The sequence below is a fragment of the Cervus elaphus genome, chromosome 18 (genome assembly GCF_910594005.1).
Source record: "Cervus elaphus chromosome 18, mCerEla1.1, whole genome shotgun sequence".
In the NCBI taxonomy this organism is placed as follows: Eukaryota; Metazoa; Chordata; class Mammalia; order Artiodactyla; family Cervidae; genus Cervus; species Cervus elaphus.
In genome coordinates, this window is record NC_057832.1 from 99727184 (window position 1) to 99754686 (window position 27503).

The 27503-nt window shown below is 40.3% G+C and overlaps 1 protein-coding gene across 5 annotated transcripts in view; it reads left to right on the plus strand.

Moving 5' to 3' along the window:
* The window catches only part of NRF1 (nuclear respiratory factor 1), a 121876-nt gene that overhangs the window by 74032 nt on the left and 20341 nt on the right, over positions 1-27503 (plus strand). For all 5 annotated transcript variants that reach the window (XM_043871748.1, XM_043871752.1, XM_043871753.1 and 2 more), the window contains 5 exons: positions 4468-4626; positions 6287-6484; positions 7116-7217; positions 12755-12912; positions 19795-19919. In XM_043871748.1, coding sequence (XP_043727683.1) covers positions 4468-4626; positions 6287-6484; positions 7116-7217; positions 12755-12912; positions 19795-19919 — 742 coding nt within the window. The remainder of the gene's footprint in view (positions 1-4467; positions 4627-6286; positions 6485-7115; positions 7218-12754; positions 12913-19794; positions 19920-27503) is intronic.

A 27503-nucleotide genomic window follows, 5' to 3' on the forward strand; every position in this document is an offset into this window, starting at 1 on the left:
TAGTGAAAAGATAATTAGAAAAATAAAGTCTTATGAATTGTAAAGAAAAATAATCAGTACACATATAAGTCTCAGCCTCACTAGTAATGATAATTAAAATAAATCCTTTCTCCCACATCGAATGAGCCAGAATAAGAAAGAATAATTAGAAAATGTGAAGGCAGCTCAGGAGGCTACATGTGAAGCCCCCGTGCACCCCACGCTCTCAAGGCAGCTGGCAGGCAAGAGCCAGGACCTGTCCCGGCCCAGCGGCTGTGGACAGTGCACAGGTGCTGGAGCTACGCTCTTCTTCCCTTTTGGAAGCAAAACAAAGGAAAAATGTGAAAAATGAAGGGAGGTTTTGAAATAATGGGTTTTGTTCTGCACCTTTGGTGTGAATAAGATTCACAAAATCTTCTGGTTATGCAGTATTTATGAAAATGTTAAATGCATATACCCTTTAACCAGCAATTCTTTTCTACTAGAGAAATACTCACAGGTGTGCTTAAAGAAGCATGTCCAGGCGCTGTAAACAACCTAAATGTTTATCAATAGGAGAATGGTTAAATAAATTGGAAAAATCTGTACTGTGGATACTAGGCAACTACTTTTTTTGAAAATGAGATTATTCTCGTACCACCATGAGCAGATCTCTATGGCGAAATGTTGAGTAGAAAAAGTGAATTATACTAAAATATGTAAATATATGTGTTTTCTTTCATCACATAAAACTGCCTTTCCAGCATGTGAAGTGAAGTTGCTCAGTCGTGCCCGACTCTTTGCGAGCCATGGACTATAGCCTACCAGGCTCCTCAGTCCTTGGAATTTTCCAGGCAAGAGTACTGGAGTGAGTTGCCATTTCCTTCTCCAGGGGATCTTCCCAACCCAGGGATCGAACCTGGGTCTCCCACACTGCAGGCAGACACTTTACCGTCTGAGCCACCAGGGAAGCCCCATTCCAGCATATATGTGTGCAAATGCATAGAATTTGACCTGTAAGAAAGGATGTTCATCAAATTAATGTCTCTGGACAGGTAACTAGATAGGGAAGGGTGGATCAAGAAGAGGGCTTTGACCTTATCTGTGTTATTTAGATTTTTGTACAGAAGAGCACAGTTAGGATAGGTAGCAGAAACTGACCAGTCTTAAGACTCCTTCAAAGAGAAGGTAGAATTTTAAGAATGTTTTGATTAATGGGAGGGAGACAAGGTAATGGATTGATGGTATATGGGGACAGAGGCAGAAGTGTTGGCTTGAGAGAGGAATGTCTTCATTGGCTGTCCCTTGAATTCTGTGATTTTATCTTTCCTTCCAAACTTGTTCTTCCTGTGTTTCCAATGAAGTGTGTTTTATGGGAAAATGAGATTAAGAGAAACCAGTGTTTCTGCTGGCCCTCCTGGGGAATGTGGGGACATAGGATTGGTGTTTCTAGTAAGGAAAGCCACTTTCATTAGCTCTATGAACAGAGGTCAGGGGTACAAATAATTCCCAATAATGAGCAAAAAAATCATTTTGCTTTTATTTTCTAATGCCCTTTAAATATCCATCAGAGTATGATAGGGACTGTCAACTGGAAGTTCATAATTTTAAATTAAAATAATGAAGCCATAGTCTGAAAGTTCTTCGGTTTTCCTTCTCTGCTCCGTTGCTGTTTTCCTATGGGATGTAGAAAACATCATTTTTTAATGTGGCTTGATTTTAGCTGTTATTTCTAAATCTGTTGCATATTCTCCACCCTCTTCAGTAGATATGGGATTGGCAAACATTTTATTTTGAAAGGCCTTTTCTTGGTAACTGAACCTAAGTGGACATCTGAAGCCTCAAAATTCCTCATCTCGGGTACATGCAGAGCAAAGAGAGAGGGAATAAGAAGAGTATTTGGGAATATATAAGGGTAATGTATTGTTGGCCCACAATGAAGTGGCTGAATTTACAAGTGGAAAATTTATAGCATAAGAAGAAGTATTGTTTCATTTTGGCCAAATTAAAACTTTAAAAGTTAGAAAAATCTTCTTTTTAAAAACTATCTATGGTTTCCATATAATCTTTATTTTTGATTGCCACTGGCACAAATTTAACATATTTTTTCTTTGCTGAATGTGCCCTGGAAGGAGTGGTGTTTTCTACTGTCTGCTGATTTGAGGTGGGCTTACTTACCAAACTGGACACTTGAAGCCCGTCTTGAGCCCTAAATCGGAATGAGAGGCCAGGAAAGCTTGTTGCGGCCCAATTAAAGGACAGCCGGAGAGGATAAGCTTTACCTCTGCTCATCCTGTTGATTGTCTCCCCTGCGGATTAAAGACAAACCTTCCTTAACAAGCACATTGAGTAGCTTGGGTTTCCAAAACTCTCCAGGACCAGTAATTAATCCAACTGGTAATGAGAGCACAGTGTTGAATTCTAGAAAGAAATAATTTAACTCTTTCTATACTAGATAGCTCATGTCCCTTTATTAATATACCTTTGTGAGCACTCATTATTTGGAACAGTATAAAAATAGTGTGGTGGAAAATTGCCTTTATCATGTTATCTCTGTGCAGTTAAAAGCAAAAATTGTCCTTCATCCCTAAACTGTACATACTTGAAAAGTTAACTTTTCTGGTAAAAAGTGCTTTTTGCCTTTTATTTTTATATAGAATCAAATTTTGTACAGTTGATAGTACTTTAAAAAGTTAAGATCTGACCCTATATTGAAATTTGTTAATTTCACTCTGGGTCCTTTTTTTCTAACTTACTGGGGTTTTTTTGTCTGTGGAAATCTCCTTTCCTTTGTGCTGCTTCTGTTTCTGCTGCCTCTCTCATTAGCCTCTACTATGTCTTCTTCCTAGGGCTTTGAAATATTTCCCATCTAGAAATTCTAGCAAATAAAACATCTTTTCAGACTTTCAAGAAAACTTTCGTTTTTTTGTTAATTTAGAGATATTTAGCCTTGTTGTTTCATTATCTCCTCATTCTATGGATATAAAGAACTCTCCTTTTGGAGACTGTTATTGGAGTTAAAAGAAAGGGGAGATGTAAAAATCTGTGATATGAGTTTACTTTGTTTATGCATCTGAGAAAGCTATTGTTTCTTCATATGAAGAAATGTAAATATTGTGAGGATTGAACCTTTTCCTTCTCTATATAACTGAGGCTAGAAAAAGACACACTCCCAGGAAGCTAGGATAAAGGGAAAAATGACTTTGAGATGCACTTTCTTAAAATAACTGAAGAAGTGACCTCATGAGCCAGCTGATAGCCTGGGTTTGCAAATGGATACATTTCTATTAGCCTGCTGCTTGATGCCACAGAGCCAAATATATAACAGAGTGTATTATATCATATCCTGCAGGCAGGAGACTGTCTGGGAGATGAGGGGGGCTTAGAAAGAGAGGTGAAATAGCAGGCTTGGGACACGAATTAGCAGTGTAAATACTGTCAACCAAAACTTTTTATTAGGTGAACATTACTGACTTGGGTTGTGATTCCATATTATCTGCTAATTTATATCATCTTTCAATTAAATAATATTTAAATGAGAAAGCTTGATATTTAAGTAGGTTCTTCAGTACAAGGGTTGCTCTACTCATTCTCTCATTAATACTTAAGTATTCCCATTTCTGATTTTTTTCTTTCTCTATAAGCTACAAGTCCACATCCTTGGGTCTGACTCATGCTAAAATTGTTCTCATTTTGGTCATAAGAGGCAATATAAGTGTGTCCTTAGATGGAAGATGTTGCTTATGTCTGGAGTACTGTAGACCATCAGGTTCAAAGGAAAGCAGTAGGTCTGAGGGGGAAGACTATAACTTGATAAACTTATTCTCTTGCCAAAAATCATTGTTCGCAATTATGTCAAACTCATAGACATTGGACTACCTTACTAAAAACTTTTTAGAAGAGTTTTAGAGTTATTTTCCCTTTTTATTAAGTAAATCCCATTTACTTTCATATATTTTCATATAGTCAGTCATGTTGCTGAATTCTCTTATTGTTTATGGTGGTTTTTCATTTTATTCTCTAGGGATTTCCAGATACACAATCATACTATTTACAAATAATAGTGATTTTCATTTGTTTCTCACTTCTTATTTCTCTCATCTTATTGTTCTGATTACTATCTCCAGAACAACACTTTTTTTTTTTCTGAAAACATGTTGACTTTGTTTGACACCTTATATGCATAGATGTTCTAGAAGGGAGATGAGCTATAGCATCAATAGAACCTTAGTGGGTGGAAGTCAAACACAGGGCTAGGTATTATTGATCTTATAGGAACAAGTGTATGACATGCAGCTTAAGGTGCACTTTATCAGTGTACATATAATTCTCCATCACCCATGGAGCTCTAGTAACCTATGGTAGGCAGTCAGTTCTAACATCACATTTTGGAACTCTCTGGGACCCTCCAGGAAGGCTCTTTATTTATAATCTTAGAATTTGTTGGGAGACACAAACATATCCCAGATGTCTTTCATGACTGCTGATGACTGTGCTCTTGTTTTCCAGGCCCAGCTTCGGGCATTTATCCCAGAGATGCTGAAGTACTCTACAGGTCGGGGGAAACCAGGCTGGGGCAAAGAAAGCTGCAAGCCCATCTGGTGGCCTGAAGATATCCCGTGGGCAAACGTTCGGAGTGACGTCCGCACAGAAGAGCAGAAGCAGAGGGTGAGGCCTCTCCAGCCTGAGTTTCCTGCTGCTTTTTTATTCTGAACCAAACAGCTCATTTTTGTTGTTCTGCTTCTTAGGCTATAAAAAGTCTAAAATTGTGTGTAGTAGTCAAACCCATCCTTGAAAAGAAGTTTGATATCCACTAATTCCCATTTATCAGCCCATCACCATAAAGACTTGGGATAGGTCTGTGAATTTATATTTCTCTCTGCAGTTGCCTTTTGGACTGTTGTAATTTTATAAGGTGCTTGGAAAACTAAAGAAACTTGAAGTAAAAGTATTAATCACTTTGCATATTAAGTTGCTTCAGTAGTGTCCAACTCTTTGTGACCTTATGGATGGAGCCCTCCAGGCTCCTCTGTCCATGGGTTTCTCCAGGCAAGAATACTGGAGTGGGTTGCCATGCCCTCCTCCAAGGGATCTCCCTGACCCAGGGATCGAACCCATGTCTCTTAAGTCTCCTGCTTTGACAGGCAGCTTCTTTGCCACTAGTGCCACCTGGAAAGCCCCATTAATCACTTTGAAGACTCAGAAATGTCCTCATTTCTGGTTAGCAAGAATCACTGTTGAAAATATATATAGAGAGATGTGAAACTAGTCAAGTCTGCTGATAATGAAACATTTTAAAAAAGAAGAAAGACTAAACCAGGTATCCTCCCTTACTTGTTCTGCATATTTGTTTTTTGGTTAGCTTTTAAAATTTACTAAGAATCTTAAATAAAATTCTTGACAAAAGAGTAACCTTCTTTTATGAGAGGTTTACAAGTTGACCTCAGGTTCAGTTCAGTTCAGTTGCCCAGTCGTGTCCGACTCTTTGCGACCCCATGAATTGCAGCACGCCAGGCCTCCCTGTCCATCACCAACTCCTGGAGTTTACTCAGACTCATGTCCATCGATTCGGTGATGCCATCCAGCCATCTCATCCTCTGTCGTCCCCTTCTGCTCCTGCCCCCGATCCTTCCCAGCATCAGGGTCTTTTCAAATGAGTCAACTCTTTGCATGAGGTGGCCAAAGTATTGGAGTTTCAGCTTCAGTGTTAGTCCTTCCAATGAACACCCAGGACTGATCTCCTTTAGGATGGACTGGTTGGATCTCCTTGCAGTCCAAGGGACTCTCAAGAGTCTTCTTCAACACCATAGTTCAAAAGCATAAATTTTTCGGCGCTTAGCTTTCTTCACAGTCCAACTCTCACATCCATACATGACCACTGGAAAAACCATAGCCTTGACTAGATGGACCTTTGTTGGCAAAGTAATGTCTCTGCTTTTTAATATCCTATCTAGGTTGGTCATAACTTTCCTTCCAAGGAATAAGCGTCTTTTAATTTCATGGCTGCAGTCACCATCTGCAGTGATTTTGGAGCCCAAAAAAATAAAGTCTGACACTGTTTCCCCATTCCCTCAGGTTAGAGTAGGGTATAAAACCCAAAAGCTAATCCAGACCTTGATCAGGCGGGAAACCAGTGTGAAATCTCTGGTACTTGGTGCTGAATTTCCTCGTGTTCACATGGATCTGTGAGAAGTAATCCTGAAGAGAGTTACTCCATCCCAGTTTGATTTGATTTGTTTGGTAACTAACCAGCTGCTTATTCCCCAGTGGAACTAAATAACCAGCATTCCTTGTGACTTTATGTGCTTTTCTGGTCTTTTGATGACAGGTTTCATGGACCCAAGCACTACGGACCATAGTTAAAAACTGTTATAAACAGCATGGGCGGGAGGACCTTTTGTATGCTTTTGAAGATCAACAAACACAAACACAGGCCACAACCACACACAGTATAGCCCACCTGGTACCATCACAGACCGTAGTCCAGACTTTTAGTAACCCTGATGGCACTGTCTCGCTTATCCAGGTGAGGAAACCTTATGGTGAGTAAATCAGATTGTGGTTTCTGAAGCAGATCAGACTAGAGAATTTTATTTACATAAATTCTTATATGAACTTTATACAGCTCCCTAAGCTCTTCCCTACCTGAACTTGATTTTTTAAATAATATTTTAAATTACTTGTATTTTGCTAAATACAGAGCTGTAGATAGCTTTTCTGTTTATTTTCAAATCAAAGCTCTGTTAAAAGAAAAAAAGGTTTTAATTTTTTATTATTTTACTCTGTTAATGGCCAGGAAGCATTCCTTCTGACTTACCTCTTCTGAGGTAAAACACAATTTTTTGGTAAAACACAATTTTTTGGTAGATAGGGAACGTCTAAAATTCAGATTGGGGTGAGAAGAGAAAGTTGGTTAGCTGACATAAGGCACCAATGATGAAACATGATGGCTTCTAATATTGACTTATTTGGTTGAAGTAAAACTCTGAAGCTCATGTTAGTGTCTGATGTATTATTTTAGCCGTTGATTTCATATTTCAGTGCATATTAATCATTACCTCTACTGAGTTTGGGATTGAATGAGTCTTCACTTCTGAGCAAAGGAGAGGTTGAAGAACCCATCCATTGACACTTATTACTTCAATGTTTTCGTTTAGGTTGGTACAGGGGCAACAGTAGCCACATTGGCTGATGCTTCAGAATTGCCAACCACAGTCACTGTTGCCCAAGTGAATTATTCGGCGGTGGCTGATGGAGAGGTAAGAAAGAGGATTCAGTCTGTTTTCACTTGATGCTTGAATGTATAGGTGGAGGAGAAGGTAGGGGCCAGAATACGAAGAGACTGTAAGTAGCCTAGACATCTATAGCATTGTCTTATCTAAACCTAAAAATATCATTCCATGCCAGTTTTGCAAATAGCATACTCTGTGTATAACAATTGAAATTAATGGATCTTTATGACTCAGACATAACTGTCAGGAACTTAAAATTTTACATTTGCAACATAGCATTTTATATCCATTAAATACTTTTATGCTGTGAATCCCAAAGAATTTAATCTTTAGACTTTATTTTAAAAAATTAGATCATTAAAACAAGTTGACTAAAACATTCTTTGAAGGGATATATATACATATATATATTTGTAAATCAGTAGACATGATTTATTGTATTGTAAATGAGCCTTTAAAAATACTTCACAAGAAAATCCTTCCTTGGGAATTCCCGGGCAGTCCAGTGGTTAGGACTCAGCCCTTTCACTGCATGGTCCAAGTTCAGCCCCTGGTTGAAGAAGTAATATCCCACAAGCTGTGTGACACAGTCAAGAAAACCCCCAAAGAAACAAAAACAAAAAAAGCAAGAAAATTCTTCCATATCAAAAGTGAGCTAATTATGGGATATAAACTTAAAGGTAGTTAACTTTTATTGAGCACTCAGTAAACTAAGCACTTCTCACCTCTAGGAAGTATAGGTTCTGTTATCATCTTCGCTTTTTACATGGTAAAAGGGGAAAGGTTAGGTGACTTGTCCAAAGGTACAGAGTAACTTAAGTGTTGAAGCTGGGTAACACATTTAGAAAAATGTTGTCTAAGCTCTGAGCCATCAATGAAGTTCAGGAAAGGGTTTGTTAAGTCACTGTGGGCTTTTCCCCTAAAGGTTGTACTCCTGAAGTTTCAAAACTAGCCAGCAGATGTGAAAGAACCATATCAGAAATGAAACTAAAAATATTATCTCCCCTTTGTTCAAAACCATAGACTGTTTCCATTGAGAACATCACAAAATCACTATCATTTGTGCATCTCAGGAAAGGTAGAGAACTGCTGCATTTCATGGCTAGTGAGGTGAAGAGAATTACAGCAGGCTCCTGCCAGCCAGTGTGTGGTGAGCCCCTGCCATGCTGCATTTCAGGTGTTAGATGTATGGAGCTGAATTACACAGGAGCCCTGCTCTCAGAGAGGGCCCGTGTGAATGAACTGTGGTCCTTGCTGTAAGAGATGCTGCAGAGTGGTACCTTCAGGATGGAGTGTTTCTGGTAACCGAGACTGGGAGGATTTGGGGCAGGAGCTGGCCTTTGGCTTTCCAGTACAGAAAGGTAAAAGTCAACAGGAGATTGACTTATCAAAGTATGTAATCATCATGAAAGAGAATGGACTAGCTGAGGGGGAAAGTTGTCAGTCCCCAAACACTAAGACTAGAGGACAGACACTCCCTGAAGTGTGAAGGAGTTAGCAAAGACAAAGGTTGGTACATTTATGGGATTGGTTACTTTTTGAAGTTATTTACCGTATCTCCCTACTGAACATTTCCTGGGTACTATTTGAGTTTCTTAAACACTTCTCTAGAGATGAATTTTTTGAAACCTGTTTTACAAAATGACTTCACGTAATCAACGTTTTCAAAAGTTCATGGAAAATATGAAGGGAAAAAAATCTTAGTCACATATCTATGACTTTTCTAGCAGACTAACATCATTTTAAGTCATTTATATGGAAGTGTGTGAATGACATACACAAATAACCTGTTGGTAAATATCCAAATTCAGTCAGATTTTAAAAATTCTAATCCTTCTCATATTTCCAATAAAACAAAAAGGATATGAAGAAAAGAAGCATACGTTGTCTCAGAAAGTGGCAAAATGTTTTAGATTTTATAGTTAGCTTCTCTTTGCCTTCTGATTTCTCTTAGAAGTTGACATGGTTGTTAGGCATCTTAGTTTTGGGCCCTGAGTGCTGTGATTAGTCAGACTATCTCACTGGCTTAGAAAGGTAAGACCACGTCAAGCCAACAAAGCATTGCATCAGATGACTCAGGAGAAACATCCTACTGCCTGTATTTAGCATAGTTTCTTCCTAGGAACAGAAACTACTTTAGAGAAATAAACAGTATTTATACTTTTAGAAGTTGTAAGGTCATTTTGTTATCCTAGCCTTGCCAGTGAAAGGTCTTACATTAAATCATACTGCATTCAACATCCAATTAGTTTCATCACTGTGATATCTGATAATAGTGGTACACATGATTCCGTTAAAGAAGCAGCAGAAGAACTGAAATATGGACACATTAGAGACATGAACTTTACACTGAACCATCAACACATGTTAACAGTTCTGAAGTAGCATAGCTTATTTTAGGTGGGCTTTTTATGAATATCAATTTATTTGAAATATGGGCACACTGAAGAACAAGCAGGGAAATGTGAATAATGGAACATATTCTTCATCTCGCCGTTAAGTAAATGCTTTTTAGTTCTGTGCCAGGCACTATGTATGTTAGAAGTAGAGGAAAATAAAGATCTTCCTTGCTCTTACTGTTTTTTTTTCTCTCTTTAAGAATCCATTTACTTATCATTTTTTCCCCCCATTTATTTTTATTAGTTGGAGCCTTCCTTGCTCTTAAAGAGCCCACAGGTAGCTGGTAGACAAAAACCCATCAGAGAAAATGGCAATGAGATAAGGATCTAGTAGAAGCCAGCCAGGGTGTGGTGGGACACAAGAGGAGAGGTCCTGAGCCTTGGGCTATAGGGAGTTGTCTTCAAGGGAGCTGTCCGAACTCTCATCTCACCTGATCTCAGAAGGGTGAATAGGAAGCAATAACAGGAAGGACGGGAGTTGTGTTCCTATCAAAGGGAGCAGCACACGCAGCATGTTACAATGTGAAAGTGGGAAGAGCCACAGGTGGTTCGTGGTGGCCAGAGTGAAAAGGTCGCCACAGTTTGAAAGGCCTCACTGTAGTGGCTCTCTCTCAGAAAAGCACAGAAACTGGCCATACGTCCTCTGAATATCTTTCCCTTCTGGAGTGTGTGGCCCTTTCTCTGGGACATGGTGACACCCAGGCATAGATAACCATAGAGTGGCTCCCAAAAGATGGCAAGGGAGTGCAGAAAGAGCCCAGGCAAGCACAGCCAAAGCACTGAGACTCAAGAATAGGAAATTCCAGAGAAACTTTAACACCTAAGCTGATTGATGTATTGCCTGTCATTACTCTGAATAGAAATCTCTTCATCTACTTCTTCCCATTTCTTCTCCACCCTTTACCACAATCCATTAATCTTCTGTGCCATAAATTCAACTTCCTTAACGTATACTGTATATGGCAACATTCTAATAGCATTTCCACTACAAATAATAACTGTAACTAAATGCCTGTATGTGAAGTTGCTGCTGTGAGTTGAGCCTGAGTCCTTGGGAGAACTGCACGGGGCCACGCTCCGCAGTGGGGTGGGCAGACGTGTGGTTGGGGCAGATCTGGAAAGAGGAACTGCTACAGGGCTGGCCAGCTTCAGCTGATTTTCAGAATAGAATCATCGGCCATCTAGAAATTGGCAGTGTAATTCGTTATCTCAAATGATGATGTTTTCTGTGATGCTCGTTGGAGTAGTAAGACCAAAGCAATAATACCTTAAGAAGCAAGAGTTTTGTGAATTCCTGAGTGGGCACCTTTGCAGCTTTAAAGGAAGGAAGTAGGATGTCTCTGGCTCTTAGAGCACTGAAGGCTTGCAGCCACAACCCACTGCCCATAAGAACTTAGGGCACATATTAAGGTAGCTCAGAGTGGTGTCTCATTCTCTGGGGGGGCCTTTGACAAACATTTGAAGAAGCACTGTGATAATCAAAGTATAGCAATAGAACCAAAGAGGAAGGCATTTTAAGGATCTATTCTCTTAGAGCTTGTGGTGCTTTCTTTGGGACACAGTAAGGTACAGGCACAAGTGAACCAGCACTGGGCCCCAGTGGGAGCTCCAGTAAGAACAGCTAGCACCCTAAGACCTGAATCTGTAGAAATATTATACCTGAGCTGCTTGACTTATCACCTGCCATATTTTAGAACTGAAATGGCTTTCATTGCCCCTGCTGCTTTTTGGGTTTTGGTTGGGGGAGATGGGAGAGATACTCAACAGTATTTATTGAACAAAATGGACTGAAGTAGCTAGATTCAGGTATCCAGAACTGGGGGGCGGGGGTGGGGGGATGGAATCTCTTATTGTAAAGCATCATACTGAAATCAGTCATTGTTAACCAGGGACACCTCTGTGCCAGTCAGAGAGGACGTTTGGCGATGTCTGGAGATATTTTTGATTCTCATGACTGGGGTGGATGCTGTTAGTATCTCCTTGGGTAGAAGCCAAGGATGCTGTTAAACATCCTACAATGCACAGGACAGAACTCAAAACAAAGAATTGTTTAACCTAAAATGTCAACAGTGCCAAGGCTGGGAAACCCTGTGCTAGATCTAAAAAGGCTAAATTTTGATCTACCCCAAATAACCAGAAAGGACGGTTTTTTGTTTTGTTTTGTTGTTTGTTTTGTTTCTTCATAATTCCTCACCAGTAAAAGAAAAGCAGTTTTTGCTACATTAAAAAAATTATTTATTAAATTTGGCAGTTTCCATCAAAAATAAAAATACAAAGTAATTTCGATATATAATTCTACCTCTAGGAATTTACTGAATAAGTAGACTTACATAAACTATACAAAGTAGTATATAAGTTTACCATCCAGTACTGTTTGTAATGGCAAAGCATTGGAAGCTACTTAAATGCCCATTAAAAAATGGCTGGTTAAAAAAAAAAAAAAATGGCTGGTTAAATAAATCATGTGTATCTATGTAATGCTATGCAGCCATTATTATGAATCATGAATGAATGAAGCAGTTTGATACGTTCCAAGTTAGAATCATTTCAGAGCTGTATTGTTTGTGACAAAAACAGGGTACAAGGATATATGGAGTATATGCTGCAGTTTTTCTTCAGAGTGTGTGTGTGTGTCTGAATACGCTCATATATCAAGAGAATATCTCTACAGAGAGATGCAGGAGAAATGGAGAAACAGGTGATAGTAGTGGCCTTTGGGCAGAGTCTGGAATATTGGCATTGTATCCCCTTCGGTACAGTTTGAATTGTTTTTTAGAAGTATACTATGGTTTATTCAAAAACTCAGATATTTTGAAAATTATTTAAAAGGATACAGTGGAAAATCTTGCTTTCTGTTTTCTATCCAACCTATTCCCACATTTCCACACACACTGAGGAAAATATTTTCATTGGTCTCTTTTGTGTCCTTCCAGAATTTCTTTGTGCAAACATAAGCAAATTCAAATATATATTCTAATACCCTCTTTTTAACCCAGAAAATATCATGCTAAAAACCCTGTCCTATACATTGTAAGTCATGTTACCTTATAATATGTATGTATTTGGCTGAGCACATGGCAAGTTTTTAGAAATATGACTTTTGAAATCATAATCACCATCCTCTTGTAACTGGTTTTTTAACTAGCCTGTCCTTTTCTGCCTCAGGTGGAACAAAACTGGGCCACGTTACAGGGGGGTGAGATGACCATCCAGACGACGCAAGCGTCAGAGGCCACCCAGGCGGTAGCGTCACTGGCAGAGGCCGCAGTGGCAGCTTCTCAGGAGATGCAACAGGGAGCTACGGTCACCATGGCACTCAACAGGTGGAGGCAGGGGTGGGCAATAAAAGAGGAGGGTGACTCTGTCCCTATATACAGATGTAAAGAGAAACGTCGTACCTCACTTTGTCACAACTGGCATTTGGAACTTAATACTCTTAACCCATAAGATATTGTAAAGTTGTCTTGTAATTAGCCCTCACCCACCCCATTCCCATTCCACTCCACCCCCAGCAACTAGTTCAGCCTTTCTGACTTCATGATGAAACCTGCTGGTCAGGGATATGGGTCCCTTTTGCTGTATCCTGTTCTGTGATCATTAACAGACCAAAAGCAACAGCAAGGTGTACCTTGTATTTTTAAAGGGACCAAAGGATGTAATAAAAAAAAAAAAAAAAAATCAAGAAGCTTTGGGATTGATTTTCCTTTTACCTTACAAAGAAACTGCTTTTTGTTATGGATATTAATCCATGTTTTAGCTGATCAGGAGCTAACTTTACTGACTTTTCAGGAAATTTGTTTCCTTTGCTTATCATTGCCTTTGAAATAAAATAAGTTTTGGATTATTGGGGAAAAACTGAACCTTTTTTCTACAGATATATTTAGGAAGGATACTGTAGAATGAAATAGTCTAGTAAGAGGTAGTTCCCAAAACGAAATTGTATTGTTTTCCATGTGGTTCCTTCTATTGATTGTTGACAGAAAAAAATCATCCCCATATTATTCTTATTGTTCATTGCTGACACAATTTTATTTTCAATGGACCCAGATATTTTAAATAATGGTTAAGAGGGTGTGCTTTGAGGCCAGATTACCTGGGTTTGAATCCTATCTCTGTCCCTTACTAGCTGTTTGACTTGGGCAATTTACTTGAGCTCAATGCTCAGGCTTTCCTCTGTGTAAAACGGGGGTAAAGACAGTACCTACTGTGAGAATGGGAGTGAGAGTTGGAAAAGTCAGTACATGTGAGAGCCTAAGATTAGTGCCCAGCGTATGGTAAGGTTGCTGTTACCATTATGCGCAGCAGCTATTAGTCCCAAATAGCCAGTGAATTCTTGTGACATGCCAGCACTCTACTAGGTAAGATTGTATATAACGAGTGCTCTAAGATACATTGCCTGCCATTAAAGAAATAATAATGTGATTGGGAGGTTGATTTCTGTAAAACACTTAGCAAACATATTAGAGTGTAATTCACTGTCCAATTGTATAGTGTGGACTATGAACATAGGGGGAATTCAGGAGGGGATTGCCTCCTCCAAAATATAAACATCAGATAAAGTTTAGATTGGCTGTGATGGATGGTAGAAAGCCTTGATAGGCTTAGGTACAGGTTCCCATGAGGCTGTATAGTATGATAGCTAAGACCATTTCTGAGGTCATATTGGTTCAGGTTTGACTCCTACCTCTGCAATTTAGTTGCCATACTGTCTTGAGAAATTTCACCCCAGTGCATTGGCCTCATCAAATGAGGATAATTTTCGTCATGTAGAATCATAAAGATTCATTGAAATGATGGATATAAAACTCTCATCAAACTGGCTGGCCTGTAGTTAGCATTTCAGGACTTACATTTATTATCAATTAACTTAGATTTTAAGATTCATCTATTCAGAATTGCTTATAGTAATAAAAGATTAAAAATGGAAGTCCACTTGAGAAGAGGTGGTCCACATGTGACTTGTCAAAGGCTTGGAAACTACTAGTAAGAATGGAGATAAAGTGACTGGATTTTGAAGGAACTGTGGCCAGGACTTGGTGATTGAACTGAAACATATACACGCTTATCCTTCCAGTTACCAGTGAGTCCCTGAGTGACTCGGAACAGAAACTTTTTTCTTAGCCCATTGAACCATATCATTTTTCACTAACATGAAAGTCTTATTTGGTCTCTTGCACTGTGACTCAGGCCTACTCGTACCTTTGAGAGAAGACACATACAGATAAACTTCCTGAAAACCATGGCCAGAGTAAGACACTCCTTCCTTTTGGTTTGGTAACCCCTCACTGTAGCATGTGGTCTTAACAGGCCACCACTGAAGGCCAGAAGAACTTGATGTCATTGAGCCAGCACCTTGGACGGTCCAGTGAAGTGTGAGTGTCCTGAGAAGCCTGTATATGCTGGAAAATATGAGGCACATTTTTGACTCCCTTTCGTGTGAGGACCAGGGCTTCTTTCCAAAGGCAGGGAGGGTAATGGTTTCCCCTGGGGGCTTGTTAACAAACTCAGAGGCAGCTGAGGCGGCTACAGTGTTTACTCCAAAGGAAGGAGAATATGGTTCACCGTGGCATGAAGGAGTAAAGAGATGTTGAAATCTGTTTGCAATCATGGCCCCAGTGAGTGCTGGGGGATGGTATGTTGCAGCCTCTGCTGGAGGTGAAGAAACCAGGCCTGGCAGCGACGACTAGACATTGCAGGCTGTTAGGGGAACGTCATGGGCTCCTAATTCCAGGAGCTGCTACCACTGTCTAATGTCAGGAGGGTTGGGCTTGAAACACAAGCCCTTGGTGTTTGCTTCTCTGTGGGATGAGACCCATTCCCAGCCTATCCACAGAATTTGTTGCTGGAAGTCATCTTGGTGAAAAATACACTGTGAATCTGGTCTTTGTTCCTGTGGTAACAATGATTTCATAGAGCTGCTCTGTTCCAGCCATCTCTTTCGGGTGCAGGTGGAGCAGGCCTGGTTCTCTTAACAATCACCTGCACCTTTGCTGCACTGTAAGCAGCAGGTGTGGGCACAGACTAAAGAGAGAGAGGCCGGCCACTTGGAATGGCGGGTGGGGCCCAAGGCAGAGGGGCTCCCTCGGCTGTTAATGGGAAAGGCGGTCAGGACAGGTGCAGAACAGGCCTCCTTTTTTCCAGCCAGACTGTTACCATTTGTATAGCAAGTTAGACTGAGGGCCCTGGGCTCACAACCTGTTGCCCACCCTGGCTTTACAATAACCAAAAAGGGCTATGGAGAAATCATCATTGAATACTCTGGAAACTTGTTAATTTTAATTATTTTCAAAATACAGAATCAATCAGTACTTCTAGGAAGGAGATAGAGAGTCAAAGTGAACAAATGAAAAGCAGAGCATCACAACTCAAAAAAAAAAAAAAAAGCTGTTAACCCTGAACAGGCCAACGGGAAAGGAAGTGAAATCACTGTTTGCTTGTTGCAGAGCAGTGATTCAGGTTTCAGTCTGTTGGTTAAGTCGTCCTAGACTTACATTCTAGGTCCTGCAGAGTCCGTACAGTCTTTATGCATAAAGATGCATGATAAATACGGGTAGACTGAATCGATGTTTGCCCTCCTATAAACGTGTACTGTGTTGTTGACAGGGAGATGGTTTTTACTGCCTGTCTACTGTGTATGGTGCTGTGACTCAGTGCTGTGAGGAGAGAAATACCCCAGGAAGTTAGAATTGCTGTTCTTTGACAGCGAAGAGGCTTGGCTTTAAAAAAGGAAGTGAATCCTATTTTTAAAGAAAAATTTACTCTTACCGTTTTTTAAATGAAAATATTGGCTTAAAATTAGAGATATTATTAAAACAAAGCATGGCTTTAATATATGGATTTGTATTTATTTGTCCACTAATGTGGGATGGACAACCTAGTTCAGAAATCCTATCTGGAAATGGAGGGCAGAGAGTGTGCAGCTGCCTCTTTTTCCTATAGATGAAGGTGAGACACTTGCAGATAAAAAGTTGGGAAAAAGGGAGAGGGGGGAGTTGATGGAAATTTCTCATTGAAATTCTGGTTTGGAAATGACTTGTTAAAAAATTGTGAAGTGGTGGCTTAGTGACGTTTTGATCCTGACTCACCTTTTAAGTAAAGGTAATCTTTTTTTTAGCAGCATATCATTTGATCATTTCCCATGAAGTCTAGTGTAAGTGGTTAGAGTAGATTTGGAAATAATTGTCTGCTGACCACAGGCAGCACCACTGTCTTCATGCCCCATGTGAAAGATTCATCCATCACTGCTTTGCCCCTGACTCCTGACAGGGCATGCAGTAAGTAACCTCACCAACATGTAGACCTGTTATCCCCATCAGACCGCTCATCCCTGGCTCTCCAGGTTGCCTTAGTCATTGCTGGTTCACAGCTTTTCTCCTCGCATAACATACTTTAGAAAGGTATCAAAGAAAATTACTTCAAATATTTAGATTTTCAGACATCATAAAATGGGTGTGACTGGATACAAGGACTCTTCCAGGTCAGGGCTTGGGTAGCTGTTCCCCCCTTGGAGCCTGTGAAACCCCATACTGGAAGCATGCATCGAAGAGTGACAGGAGAGCACCTTTGATGGTCATAGAAATAAAATTATTGTAGATTGTGATTAAAAAAAAAAAACTGTGGGGAATGAGCAGTCGCTGAGGTGACCTGTAAACAGAGCTCCTATTTCCATATAAACAATTCTCAAATACCAGCTTTCTTCTTCAGAGTACCACAGTTGAAGCCTTTTCCAAAGACTCTAGTTTTTGGCTTTCCATGAAGTCTCAGGTCAGAGTGTTAAATATTTTTATCGTTAATAAGTGATAGCTGAACACTGTTGAATTGTCTGGTAGTATTATCTGACACAAGCTTCTCAGAAAAATATGCCAAGTTATGGGTCTTAGGCACTAAATAATCATTTGTTTTACCATCTCTAATAAATAGTTATGATGCATCCTAAAATTAAAACCTACCTTGTAAAATGTAAAGGGTAGCCTTAGTAGTAATTCCAGGTCAAGGGTCCACTTTGCCTCTGAATTCATGTACAGGTACTGTGGAATGACTGGCTGTTGATATCAGATCTGAAGGACATTTTAGCATAGAGATTGATCTTGACTTTTAAAGGGGCTGTATGGAAGCTCTGATTCTGTCCAACTTTTTTGCTCAACCTCAATTCCATCCCCCAATTTTTTATAAAGGAAGTAAAAAATTTAAAATGTATAATATCTTGGACTAAGACAAAGAAGGCTGGAAATTAAAAACATCCACAGCTGAGCAACTAGGAAAGTGGGGGAAATCAGCAATTTTGCTCTTATTATTTTGAACAAATGTCAAAGAATATTTACATGGGGAAATACAAAGTTAGGTAAGAAAAGCAGGCTATAAAACTGCAATACAGTATTCTCTTGACTATCTGGTTAAAGTGTTTAAGATCATTAGGCAAGTAACACAATGTTTTAAATTTTTCTTTTATACTTAATGAAATTTTTACAAGTTTCTACATGCATTTTATTATCAGAGAAAAATAACTTTTTAAACACACATAATTTAAAAAGCAAAGCAAGTTAGCAAGAGGGGAGAGTTTTCTATTTAATGAAACTTTTTTGTCCATTGGACTTCTCAGACTTCTTCCTAGAATCCTTATAGTGTTAAAAGAAGTCTTCCTCGGAAGAACGATTATGTCAGTTGCTTTACTTGTTTGTTGACTTTCTTAGGTGAACGTGACACTGTTAAGTTTGGTACATGCTGCTTTGCCCACAGTCATGACACGTTTGCCCTAGGCAGTTCATAGCCCTTTGCCCTTCAAGATGACTGCCATAGTTATGGCAAAGTCCGCAGCTACAGAGCGAAGCTGAATCCACTGGCTTAGTTAGTGTCTGACCCAGAACTTTGTCCACCTCTGATAAACTTAGTGACACCACCTTCTCTCCTCCAGGCCCACTTTTGATATTCGCTCAGTACCTTTGCAAAGTAGTACCTGATTTCCCAGAAGAGGTGCTGAATTTATCTGGTATTTCGTCGCTTGCTCTCCCCCAGCACCCGATATTTTAACATCTCTGAAGTTTGGATGGTAAACTATAATCTTATGGTTACAGTTGTCAGGAACTTTTTTTTGGCCACGCCACGTGGCTTGGGGATCTTAGTTCTCTGACCAGGGGAACCACCAGGGAATTCACAGGAACTTTTCTTTTTTATTGGCACATAAAACAGTAATAATACATTTTATAGTTTGTATCATCACAGAATCAGTAAAAGTGAGTATTTATGTATATAGTAAAGAAAAATGGGATACAAACTATTAGAATAGTGTGTAAAGAGATGGCTAATACCTTTCTGTCCTACAAAGTTTGCTTTCTGTTCTACAAAGTTTGCTTTGCAGTGAAGGGAGATTTACTTATTAAGTTTTGAGTCAAGGAGTTTGGGCTTATAATGATAATTTAAACTTTAAAGTGTTAATTTAATGTTGCCTACGTATACATGAGGCAAAAGGAAGGGGTGAACTTTGCAAGATACCAGTCAACCATTACTCTATATTTGAAATCATGGATGTAAGTCAAGTTGTTATTATTTAATATATTTTTGTGTATATTTTAAATTTTTTTGTTTTATATTGGAGTGTAATTGATTTACAATGTTGTGTTAGTTTCAGGTGTACAGCAGAATGATTTAGTTATATATACACCTATTGTTTTTAGATTCTTTTCTCATATATGTTATTATAGAGTACTGAACAGTTGTTATTTAATATTAATTGAATAAAAAACCCAGGTTTCTGACTCCTCATATTTTCATCCATGCTTGGCCATAAAAGGGCAGTTTCAGATGGTCTGCCTTGTGTAAGAGAAAAGAGAAAAAGAAAACCTCCTGGTGGACAACCAAAATGGCTTTTGCATTGTGACTTTGTATCAGAGCTCCCACTATGACTTGCAAGCACTCAGTTGATACTGATAAAAAAGAGACTGGGAAGGAGTGCCTTCTGTCCTCAAACACCCATTTCCCAGGTCTAAAGAAAAGCCTCACTCTAGCTGTATAAGTACGAGAGACTTGGCGTTTCTCTAGCTATTTACTGTTATCAGTTAAAAATTGCTCTGGTGGTCTCAGTAACGCTGGAATCCCTTGTTTGCTGGGAGGCCCTCAGACATGGCGTCCGGGGTGAAAGTCGGTCTGTCTTGCGGCAGCGCTGTTCCTTCCGTCACCTCACACATCCCCTCCTGTTCCTGTACCCACAGCGAAGCTGCCGCCCATGCTGTCGCCACCCTGGCCGAGGCCACCTTGCAAGGGGGGGGACAGATCGTCCTGTCTGGGGAAACCGCAGCAGCTGTCGGAGCACTTACTGGAGTCCAAGATGCTAATGGTAAGAGAGCATGAATATTTTATCGAACTTCTTCCCTGTTTCCACCGAAGCCTTCATGACATGACTGACAACAAGCCCTTCAGAATGAAGTTGAACTCTGAGTTTGTATTGGTAGGCAGTTGATACCTAGAAAAATTCTAGGAGCCTCTGATTTCTTTCACGAGTAGAAGACTTTGGGTTTCCTGTGGAGGAGGAAGGAGTCAAAATAGTGGCTACCCAACTGAATGGCTTATTTGAGAAGTAACTGTTTGCTGTGACAGGACTTGCTGAGAAAGATTTAAAATTTTTCTGTGAGGTGCATTTTATCCTTTTTCTCCCATGGTGTGGAGGAGTGTCCTTTACTAGGGCAGAGACTCTCCTGTGGGCGAGTGCATTGGGGTAGCAAAGAATGTTCTGACCACCTTGAGAAAGGTAGCACCATCTCATACCAAGGTCAGCCAGCAGGCTGTGATAAAGGCGCTTTTCTGGTTGATGCTAGGGTTCTGCTTCCTGTTCAGTGTGGCTTCATCAGAGACCTCTGGATTGAGCCAGTAACATGCCACTACTCTGCCCTTCTTTCCCAGCTCTTTGATTTTCTGGATGTTGGTGCTATCCTGAATAAACAAAAGAGATAAAGTTCATAGAAATACGTTGACAGGGATTTTCAGCTCCAGTGAGGCTCTCTGAATCCATTTCAGCAGGCTCTGGGAGTCAGTTATCAAGACTGGGCTGCCTGGGAAAGTGCCTCAGAAGTCTGGTCAACAGGAGGACCAGCCCTGCTCTGTGAGAATCTGTGCAACTGTTTATTGAGCTTTTAAAATGCACATATAATTAGTTTCAGTAGGGCAAATTAACTGCTCTGTGGTTTTTAGAGATCTGTAGTTTAAAGTCCTAGAAAGAAGATAGATAATAACTAACATACTTTTATTTAGGCAGACAATTCCTTAGTGGCATGAGTGGCTAAAAGGAGAGCCCTTGGCACTTTCTGAATGGTAGATTCCTAAGAACAGAATAATATGTTAGTGGAAAAGTCTTTGAAGAAAGACAAAATGCTGCATCGTTCTTCAAAAGTGGGGAGAAGAAAGCACTTCGGTCTTCCAGAGAACAATAGGAAATGTAAAGAACCGTGTGGCTTCTGAGCATCATTTTCTTCAGACAGACAAACAAACAAACATATTACAACGACAGCCTGCTTTTTCTGTAGGGCTAGGGGTTTTCGTGAACTAACCCAAATAGAGATAGAGTTGATCTTAACCAGAGCACTGCAAAGTAAAGGGCATCTTACAGCCAGGTATATTCAGGATGAAATGAACCATAGTTGGAATTAAGGAAATCCTCCCTCTTTAGCTAGAATCCTACTCTTTTCTTATCTTTTTCTGTTCCACATCTGAGTCCTCATCTACTTTGAATGGAGAAGGATGGGATATCTGATTATGTCACATTCTGAATTGCAGTTGCTGTTATTCACTATGCATGCGTGCACGCTAAGTCGCGTCTAACTCTTTGTGACCCTGTGGACTATATCCCACCAGGCTCCTCTGTCCATGGGATTCTCCAGGCAAGAATACTGGAGTGGGTTGCCATTTCCTCTAGGGGATCTTCCTAACCCAGGGATCAAACCCACATCTCTTACGTCTCCTGCATTGGCAGGCGGGCTCTTTACCACTAGCACCACCTGGGAACTACCCCTGTTCACTATGAAACTGCTAAAAATACTTCCAGTGTGGATTTGATGGGAGACTTTGTTATCCCTTCTAATGGTCTTGACCTGTCTGAGCAAGAGGAGACTGCTTTGTAGTTCTGCCTCCTCCCTAGGCTCACCTTTTCAGATAGATTAGTTAATAGGTAAGTGTGAGGACTCTCTGGGTCTCCCGCCAAGTAGATATGTCTACTCAGCCATCAAATCAGACCATTGAGTTGTGCCACATCCTACTAATATTAGGCAAAAGGACACATCATGTGTTGCCATCTATACCTTGGCAATTCAGAACATGAATCAAATATTGGATATGACCCAAGTAATTCTGATGCACCTTCTTCTGTCTTCTAACACTTTTACCCAGAGTGCTGTAGGATTTACTTTGGGACTTGGAACCAAATTATTCTCATTTAACCAACTAATTTGTCTGTCTGGACTTTTAAGGGTTCTTTTTTCATCATCATTTCAGATTGTGTCATGTTGGCATTGTTTGTCACCTGTGTGATGACAAGCTTATGGTATATGCCAGTAGACCAAATTTATTATCAAGAATTGTTTCTTATCAGGAATAACCAAATGATAGCAGAACAAGTTGCTATTTGGTAACAGACACAACTGGGTAGGAAAAAAAAATACATCCCAGATTCCAGAGCATGACTTAAATAAAAATCCTACTAGCAGATGACTCTTAAAAGAACAGTGTGGATATTGGCCGGTTCAGGCCTGAAGCAAGAATTTCAGCATCTTCTATGATGAAACTACAAGGGATGGAGGACCACTGTGTATGAAACTTATTAGAGTACAGTAACCAATGCGAGATGGCCAGGGCAGTGTAGGTCAGTGGTTTTCAAGTTAAGGATGATGACACCTGCATGGCAGAAGTTTAAATTCCAAGTCATCAAGGCAGACCTGACAAAGACCTTGTACCTGAAGCTTTCTCCTTTTTTCTGGACCCTGTCCCACCCCAACACTAAAGGGAGTACTCAGCACTAGCATTAACTCTATTTCATTTGTGTTCTCTCATATTAAATAGTTATAAATGTGTCTTTTGTCTTTTATGATGGTGTTTCATGATTTGGTTCAGTTAAAAGGTTTTCACAGGTGCCTTTCTCTTCAGAATGTGTAAGGCTGGGGAAGGGCTCTGGTTGAGTTCTTTCCTTGCCTTCTTTTCTTTCTTTTTAACACAGTTATCCCTTGCTTGACCTCCACAGCACACCTTAAGAGGTTGTACAATTTTAAATTGCCCATTGGTTTCCTTTCTCTCTACCATCCTCTGTACCCTAGAACCCCCTTTGCTAATAATGGACTTCAGGACCACTTCAGATCTTTTATCTTCCTCCCTGTTTCAACAACAACAACAACAACAAAATGACAAAAATCTAGATGGGGAAAAAACAACAAATAACTGAAGTTCATGGTTAATCAGTAATGGTAATGGGAATCATCTGCTTCAACGGTTGTCCATCAGACTTCTTACCAGAGTTGCTTAGAAAGGATCAGTGTTTTCTAAAATGGTTGGCACTTCTCTATCACAGGAAAAAAGGGGGGAGCATAGCATTTTCTTGGGGGAGGGTTGTTTTGGTCCTGATCATAAAGCTCATCTGTGATCCCACTACATAGAATGTTTTTTGAGGGTTTGTTTTTGGTTTAGTTTTTGTTGAGTTTTTAAAATATAGCCTCCCCCACCCCATTCATAAAATTTTTTAATCTAATTAGGATCATGTTGTACTGTTTTATAACTTGTCTTGAAATATCTTAACCACTTTCATCTGGCTAAATGTTTTTTGAAAAGATCACTTTAATACTTGCTAATATATCATCATATTATCCATCATAATAATCAGTCCCCTATTGTCGATAATTTAGGTTATTGATAATTTTTTACAACATAAATAACGGTGTTCATCTTGGTACAAAATCTTGCCCACACCTATGAATCTTTGCTCTCTACATAGCTTATCCTTCCTAATACTTCCAACAGTACTGTTTAGAACCTGCTTAGTTACCCCTCACCAACATTAGATATTAGCATAATTTACTTTGTGTATGTATACCTATTTGGTAGGCAATAAGTTGAATTTTATTTAATTTGCATTTTCTAATACTAGTGAAAGATATTTTTACTTTTTTCTCCCATGTTTTTATCTACACATATATATATTAGTATTTGTCTGTTTGTATTTGTGTTCTTCACCCATTTTTCTACTGAGGTCTTTAGTATATAAAGAGTTTCTCCAAATCAGTAGGAGAAAGATATAATCCCTTTATCATGTGTATTGCAAGCTTTCCCAGTTTATTTTTATTTCACTTCTGTTACTTTCACTCTTATTTCCTTGTTTCTCTTTCACCCAAATCAGATCAATATCTAATTACATGTCAGTTCTATGAATTCTATTTTTATTTTAAATATTATAAAATATCTTGAATTTATTTTGGTATATGGCATTATATAAGAATGTGAATCTTAGCTCCCTGACCAGGGAGCAAACCTGGGCCCAGCAGTGAATGCTCAGAGTCCTAACCACTGGACCACCAAGGAATTCCTGGGTGGGTGCTGTTTAGAATGAGGGGAGCTTGTTTAGGGAGACATAGATCATGGTCAGAAGGAGGTAAACGCAGGTGAAGAGTTGTTTCCTCAGAATCCTCTGCCCAAGCCCTCCTGCTGCCCTCTAGCATGTGCCTGGGCTCTTTGAGTCTCCCCACCTGTCTCCAGGGAAACGGAGACCGAGATGGTATGGTTGGGGAATGTGGGAGAGAGCTTGGAGGGGTGTACATTTCTGCCTGGAGCAAGTTGACTGGCCCACTGCTTCCCCTCCTGCTCACCGCAGCCTTCCCTTTGGCTCTGCCTCCAGCCCTTGATTTTCATTCCCCAGAGTGTTCCTAAACTACATCTTCTCTACTGTCCAGCACCCAGAGACTGTCCACTGCCCATGCTGTCCTGCCTGAGACAGCTGCCTTCCCCATGCCCTACATGAAGAGAAGTGGGCTAGAGGGCTGGTCTTCTGAACACTGAACCTGGTTGTTACAAGGCATTTACATTACATACAGAAAAGGAGCAGCCCTTCTCATTTCTCTTCAGTATCACACTCCCCTCTTTGTTCTGGCCTGGCCCTGGCAACAGCCTTGCTACTGTTGACTCTTGCCCCAGATTCATCAACGTAAAGTTTTCAGAAGAAAACCTTGATCTTCCTTTTCACATTGACCATGTCGTCACTTTTTCACCTGCTTGTTTTTCTTTAGCCTTTTAAAAAACTTAAAAATGTGCATGTGTTTTCCTAGTTGAATTTAATCTCAACCATGATCACTGGAATACTTTTTTTTTTAATTGGCCTTTTTAGCAAGGGGGATAAAAGAGTAGATGGATGAGGAAAGTAACATAAAGTTCAGAAAAGGGAGCAGGACTTTTGAGTGGGATCCTTGCATGAGAGATTAGAACACACATTCTTATCCAGCAAGGCCTCCCAAGTGAGACAGGATGGCTGAAAGGTCCATCCTGCACTTACGGTAAAGAGATTAGCCCAGCTGGACCTGCAGCAGGCAACATGTATGTGTTAACTTTCTGTAAAAACCTGCTTTATGTGTATTATACAAACCTCAAGTTAAGTCGCTCAGTCGTGTCCGACTCTTTGCGACCCCATGGACTGTAGCCCTGGGGCATCCTTAACTTGGATCTGTGGATCGTGAAAAATTCTGCACAGAAGTTTTATATTTTTCTGGGATCTGCAGCTTTGATCAGATGTGCAAGTAGATCAGAGAGAGCTCGCATTTCCCCACCCCGCACCGAGATGAAGAACCTCTACCATAGAAAGTGTGGCTAGGGTCACATAGGGTATCTGGTGTGGCACGGAAAAGAAAAGGAAGGGCGGGGGGTGGGGAGGACCTTCAGGCCTAGATGGGGCCTCTAAAAGCTGCACCTCTGCCGAGCTCTGTGCTCTCAGGCGAGTTCCCTGAGCCTTAGCTGTATAGTTAGGATGACAATATTTCTATGCTCATGAGGTAGTTGTGAGCATTAAACAAAGTGATTGCTGTGAAGTACTTAGCATAGTGCTTGGCACATAGATATATCATTCATAAACGTGAAATTATTATTAGCTGCCAGCATCAGTTTCTTCTCAAGCATCCCCCCAAATACATTAAGTGGTGCAGAGCACACAGTACTGTTCAGTAGACCCAGCTTTCCTGTCTGTAGGACAGGTCCCAGTGCTTACCCTACACAGTTGAAGAAGGGTTTATGCTCCAGAGTTGAATACTGTAAAAATGGGAATAGATGGGAGTGTTTTCTATAATCTTGAGCAAAGGAAATTGAAGGTGACGTTGTGGAATGGCTCCTGCAATCGGTTATATCACCTTCCTTGGTCCAGGGCTGCGGTTCTCTTCCAGCAGCATTTCAGCTTCCATCACAGAGGGTGACTTTTTTTTTCACTTTTTTTGTATTATCACCACCACCATCATCCATTATTATTTACAGCATGTCCTTGTTGTTCCAGTTCATCTTTAAGAATAAGAGATAAAGTGTCAGTGCTCATCTTGATAAACTATAAAATACATCTCACCTTCTCCCTTTTCCTATGGTCCTCATTCTCTGGACCCATTAATATATGGACTTGTTCCCAGAAGAATCAGTGAAGATGTAAGTATTAATTAACTTAGGAAATATGTCAATGTTGCAGTTTCCAAAAGATGCGGATATGCTCTTCTTGTGTGCTCTAAATCACTATTTGCCTCAGTATTTTAAAGTTTAAATAAGTAAATTGTATTAAGTAAAGTTTTACTGTAAATGTGCATATTCAGTCACCATAAAGTGTGATAATAGCTTTAAAATAACTGTTGTTACTTTGACACTGTGAGACTGTCTGTACCTTTAATGCAAAAATGGGGAGTTCAGTGCCTCCTAGACTGGAAGCAGCGAGCCCCTGAGCCCCAGGGTTGTGTGTGTGAGGTGAGAGCCCCAGGCTGCAAGCGCCCTGAGAGCAAGAGCTGTAGGTTTTCAGGCCATCATCCTGTAAAGTAAATGGCCCTCTTTCCCACTGACAGGGAGACCTGAGGGGAAGCTAAGAGGTTAGAATGGTGTCAGTCAGACCAAGCCAAGGCACTGCCTGTTCTGTGAGAAAAAGTACAGATTCATCTGTCATACAGCTGTTTTCCCCTTCAGAATCACAAGTCTTTCTTTAAATGGAGGGGAAGTAGGACGTACTCAGAGACCCAGCACGATCACATCTTAGGACAGATAAGGAGAGCTCTGAGCTGCGGCTCAGAAAGAACGGTGAGGCTGAGCCCATGAACTGGGGCTGCCTGGGAAGCTGGTGCCACACCGGGGAACTGCGGCAGCCAGGGCAGAGCTCAGAGTGGGACACTGCTCAGTGTCCTCCAAGGGCCGCCCTGAAAAACACACTGTCTGCAGAGAGGGGCTTCCCCGTTTAAGTCAGCTAACTTTTCTCCTAAGATGATTCATCTTCATTCTGGGAAACATGTTGGTAGATGTCATACTGGGAGAATAACTATTTCAGTTTCACTCCTTATTTACCTTATTTGCCTTTTGACAGTGTGCATTAAACGTTATTATTTAGGGCATTCATCTTTTTCTTTTCTTCCTACATTCTTTCCTTTTCTTCTTTTTCTTTTAATCAACACTCCTATTACTAGCCCTACCGTTGCCACCACCTTGCAGTTGACTAAAAGTACTCTGCATTGCCCTACCTTCACCCAGGAAGGTGGGTAGAACAGACCTCATAGCTTGTTTTGTAGAGGCAGCTACACTAGGACTCGCCCAGGGTCACTCAGCTGCTAAACGGTGAAACCAAACCCAGATCTCCTGGACTCTTTTGTGCTGCCTCTGTGGGCGCCTTTCTTCCCCGCCACTTCACTCCATCTTGCCAGTCCACTCAACCAAGAATATAAAGACGGTA